Below are 4,542 nucleotides of genomic sequence, written 5' to 3' on the forward strand. Positions count from 1 at the left end.
GAGCTTGGTGCGGCTGCATATGGACCACAATAAAATCGAGTTTGTAAATCCCAACGTTTTCTACGGGCTCACATCACTGAGGCTGGTCAACCTGGAAGGAAATTTACTGACGCAGCTTCATCCCGATACTTTTGTCACCGTGCGCTACAGCCAGATATTTAAAATCTCCTTCATGAAGCACATATATCTGTCTGACAACATGTTGACCTCGGTACCACACGACATGTTTTCCTACCTGTCCGAGCTAGAGAGCATTTACCTTCACGGAAACCCGTGGTCCTGTGACTGCAGCCTGCAGGGCTTGGCAGAATGGGCAGAACGGAGACCAGGTGAGCTGAAGGCCTTCTTCATGCTTTTCATCGTGTTAGAGCATCCTGCTCTTTCTGGAAAGGTAATCGTCCTTTATTTATTTACTTATTCTCCCAGAAAAGGCTGGAAGACAGGAATTTATGAGGTGTGTAAATCAGGATAAACACATTCATACCATTCAGTTTCCCAGATTAAGTGCATCTAGTGCCCTTAACCCATTCCCGAGTGCAGCTTTCCTTATTGGAACGTTCTCCTTGGCCAGTCCAAAGCTGCTGTGCACCAGGAGGATCCACAGGGAATAAGGAAGCTTATTTTTAGGTAACTGGCAAGCGTGAAGGCCACACTGCACTCACTCCTTGGAAAAAGCACTAAGGAGCAGGACTCGGGGACTTTGTGCTGCCCTGAGCAGGGGTTGCACCGAAAGTCGTGCCACCCCCAGACGGCCAGAGCCCCGCTCTGGTAGGACAAAGCTACGGCCACGCAGCCCCCATGCACGGTGCAAAACCTCTGCACCAGGAGGATGCCAGGAGGATGCTGCAGCAGCAACGGTCCTTAAGCAGGTTCATCAGAGAGAAACCATTGCTTTTTTTAGGTTACTTCAGGAGAAACTTTGTTAGTGTTTTACTCAAGGGAACTGCTGGTAGCTGGGTGCCTTTAGTAATGCTAAAAGCTGTATCACTAAAGCTTAATGCCTTTTTCTTCCCTTCAGATGTTATAAAGTGCAAAAAAGACAGGCGTTCCGGTGCCCAGCACTGCCCAGTGTGTGCTAGTCCCAAAAATCGTAAGGGGAGAAGCTTCGTGGATATTCCTGCGGCATCCTTAGCCTGCACGAAGCCAGCCATACACGACTCCCTGAAGCTGAAAAACCTCACCCTGCCAGACGACGGGGATTTCAGTTCCGTATCGCCCGAGGACTTCGTAGCTCCTCTAGGCTCCGTGGGGTTGAACGTGACTGACCAAGCGGGAAGCCGAGGCAACTTGGTTTGCAACCTCCAGAAACCTAAAGAAATGTCTCCCATCTCATTTGAGAGAGACGGCAACGGGACAGTCCTCAGAGCCTCCTTCTCGGCGTCTCTGGTGTGCGCCGTCGGCTACGGCCGTATGCAGCCGCTGTGGAGCATCCTGGCGCTCTACAGTAACTCGCCCTTACGACTGGAACGCGAAGGCCCAGCACCGAACTTGCCTTTCGGGAGTTACAGGTACAAACAAGTCGACTCAGAAAAAGATGAACTTTTTACCAACGTAGAGGCTGAGCTGAGAGCTGAACCGGCGTGGTTAATGCAGAGCAGAGTGGCCCTCCAGCTAGACAGGACAGCGACCACCCTTAACACGCTGCACATCCGATTCTTTACGGATGCCCGGCTTGTTTTGCCCAGTGACAACGAGAACCGGGTGCGAAGTAACTGGACCATCATCTCCAGGGACAAGGCCACGCGAACGGAGCGCGCTGTTTTAGTCGGGGGGACAGTGGAACTGGAGTGCCGAGCGCTCGGGGAACCGGCTCCTGCGGTAGAGTGGATATTGGCCGACGGGAGCAAAGTCAGAGCTCCTTATATCAGCGAGGACGGAAGAATCGTGGTAGTTACAACTGGAACATTCACGCTACGGACAGCGGACACTTTTGACGCGGGGCTTTACCACTGCATAGGCACAAATTACAACGATGTGGATACTCTCACGTTTAGAATTACCGTGGTCGATCCTTACGTGGAACACGACAGTGTAAACGGAGCCCAACTTTCCGCGGCTGTTGGCAGCACGCTCTACCTTCCCTGCACATCCACTGCTGTTCCCGACGCGGCCGTTAGTTGGGTGTCCCCCGAGCACATGATCCTCCATCGTTCTGTAAGAAACAGACACCTTTTTGACAACGGTACCTTGAGAATACAAGGGGTAACAGAGCGAGACAGCGGCTACTTCCGATGTGTTGCAGCCAACCGGTACGGTGTCGATCTGCTGGTTTTCCAAGTGCTCGTCAGGAAGGATGAAACCACTCTAAAGGGAAAGCACGTCGCAGTGGGGGAATGGGAGGAGGGCAATGGCTCTGGCGACGCGATGCTGGCCCCTGCTACAACACAGAAACATCCTTTAGCTACTCCAGCGACTGTGGCAGCTCATGGGGCATCCGCTGCCTCGGCGCCCAGGGACCGGGTCGCACAGCGCGCGCGTGGAAGGAACAGCCAAGGGAGAATGACTTACAGGCACTACAGGGACAGGCGGTTTAGAGGACGCAGGAGACAGTTTGCTTCCTCGGCCAGGAGAGTCGACCCGCAGCGCTGGGCGGCCTTTTTGGAAAAAACGAAGAGGAACGCGACATCGGTATCCAGGCGAGGAGAAGTTGCAACAAAACCACCGGCTCAAGACCGTAAGTTCTCAGAAGTACCTGGGGTTGAGGAGGAGACGTCGGGTGACCTATCGCCAGAAGAAGAGTTCATGATACCAGTGAGAGAGCGAGCTGCTGTGCCCGCTCTGGGGAGAGCGGCGGAGACCCTGACGACCGCAGGGCCCGCGACGATGGCGAGCAACACTCCTGCTAGGAAAGCCTCTCCCCTGGATGCAGAGGCAGCGACTCCCCCACCCTCTCCTTTTGCACAGTTTGCGTCTCCCGACAGCAAAAGGCCACAAACGGATCTAAAACCTGCAGTTACAAACTCAAGGGAAAGACCTGATTTAAGCCAAGTATCAGCAAACTTTAGAAAACAATCACCTGCATCAAATGGAGCGAGTGAAGCTACGCTCCTCCCTGCCAGGCAAAGGCCGGTACATTCTGGGAATTTAAAGCCTGTATCCACGACCCCTGTGACCGATGTTACAGGCACCAGCAAGTCTGTAGCTTCCCCAGACGCAGCGGACGAGCTGCAGGTTTTTACTGAGTCCACTGACAAGATTTCCACCGGAACAGATGGACAGGTACCCGTAGTGACAGTCAGCGAGCCCAGTCCTGAATCTGGTCACACTTACGATCACAGTACTCAGCCGCAAGAAGCTCCTACGCGACCCTTGGACCCCGCTGCCGCGGCTCACCAGCACATGCAGCTTATTCCGAACGGTACAACCCCCACACCCCAGGCCCAGCAGCGCTATGGGAGACGAAGGAAGATTTCTGGTAGGAGACAAACTGTTAGGCCAGGCCGCGTTCCCAGTGTGAAAGAGCCCAGGTACAATTTTGGGAGAGGTAGTACAGCTCTGGCCACAGCAGTTCAACTGAGTAGCAAACACGTGTCCAATTTCCCAACCTCAGATAATTTAAGCAGCTCCATCAGCCCATTTAGGCCAGAAGCACCCCTGTCCTGCCCCTGCACCACGGGCATGCCGTCCGAGCACCCCGCGGGTACTCACCACAACACAGCGTTCCCCAGGGAAGAGGGAAACGAAGCTGGTGCCAGGCAAAAAGCCACGACAACGGTCCTGCCTTTAATTGCAGAGGGCACCCAGCATACTCCTCCGTGGGAACTGGGGACCAGTGCTCCCTTTCGGACCCACACCGAGAGCGCACAGTCTTTCCGCATCAGCCCACCAGCGGCAACCCACACAACTCACGCTGCTGCGGAAATCACTCATCCCGTAACCACTGCGACACCTCCTACCCCCGAGGCGGGCTCAGCCAGCACTCCACCTAGAACCCCACCAAAAAATTTCCAGAGAGAAGAAACTACGTGGGAAGGTCCCTTCGGAAGTGGTGCACAAAGAGAGGCCCTGAAGAAGGTACCAGAACAACAGGCCGATACGTTTCCATCCCCAGCGGTGTCGACTGCGCTGCCCAAAGCTATGGCAGCGTTATCCAGGTCCAAACCAGCTCCTTTCCACTTCATTTCAACAGGAGGGGATCCCAGCCCTGGTTTGTTGTTGTTAAACAACCCCCCTCACAACGGCAGTGCCCAGTTGGAACAGCGTCTTCCCACGGCAACACCGCATCCTGCCCCTGATCGTGCAACCAGCACAGCCAACGAAAGGGATGCGACGAGTGTGAAGCCGACACTCGTACCCTTTATTTCTCCTCAAACTGACCCCAAGATCACTAAAAGTAAAATATTCAGGGCAGGAAGAAAGAGAGGGCAGAGGAGGAAGAGGCCCCCTAAAACATCTACCTGGCAAGGCAGGGCGGCAGGGCGCAGCACCGCAGCAGTTCCGTCGGGGAGCACAGCCACGTCTGTCGCCACAGCAGTTAAATCTTTACCTGTGCCGACAAGACTCACATCCGCGAAGCCTCCCCTGGAGAGTGCACGTGCAGCC

General features: G+C 54.6%; 1 protein-coding gene across 1 annotated transcript in view; it reads left to right on the plus strand.

Annotated features, from left to right (window-relative positions):
* Positions 1 to 3,640, plus strand: part of LOC104514941 (immunoglobulin superfamily member 10-like) — a gene marked incomplete at its 3' end in the record, with an annotated part of 5,139 nt that extends 1,499 nt beyond the window's left edge. Inside the window, 2 exon segments of the mRNA XM_010158760.1 lie at positions 1 to 329; positions 1,019 to 3,640. The exon segment at positions 1 to 329 is cut by the window's left edge and continues 13 nt beyond it. Coding sequence (XP_010157062.1) covers positions 1 to 329; positions 1,019 to 3,640 — 2,951 coding nt within the window.
* Positions 3,641 to 4,542: the final 902 nt, after the last annotated feature.

Source organism: Eurypyga helias, unplaced genomic scaffold (assembly GCF_000690775.1).
Source record: "Eurypyga helias isolate BGI_N326 unplaced genomic scaffold, ASM69077v1 scaffold34630, whole genome shotgun sequence".
In the NCBI taxonomy this organism is placed as follows: Eukaryota; Metazoa; Chordata; class Aves; order Eurypygiformes; family Eurypygidae; genus Eurypyga; species Eurypyga helias.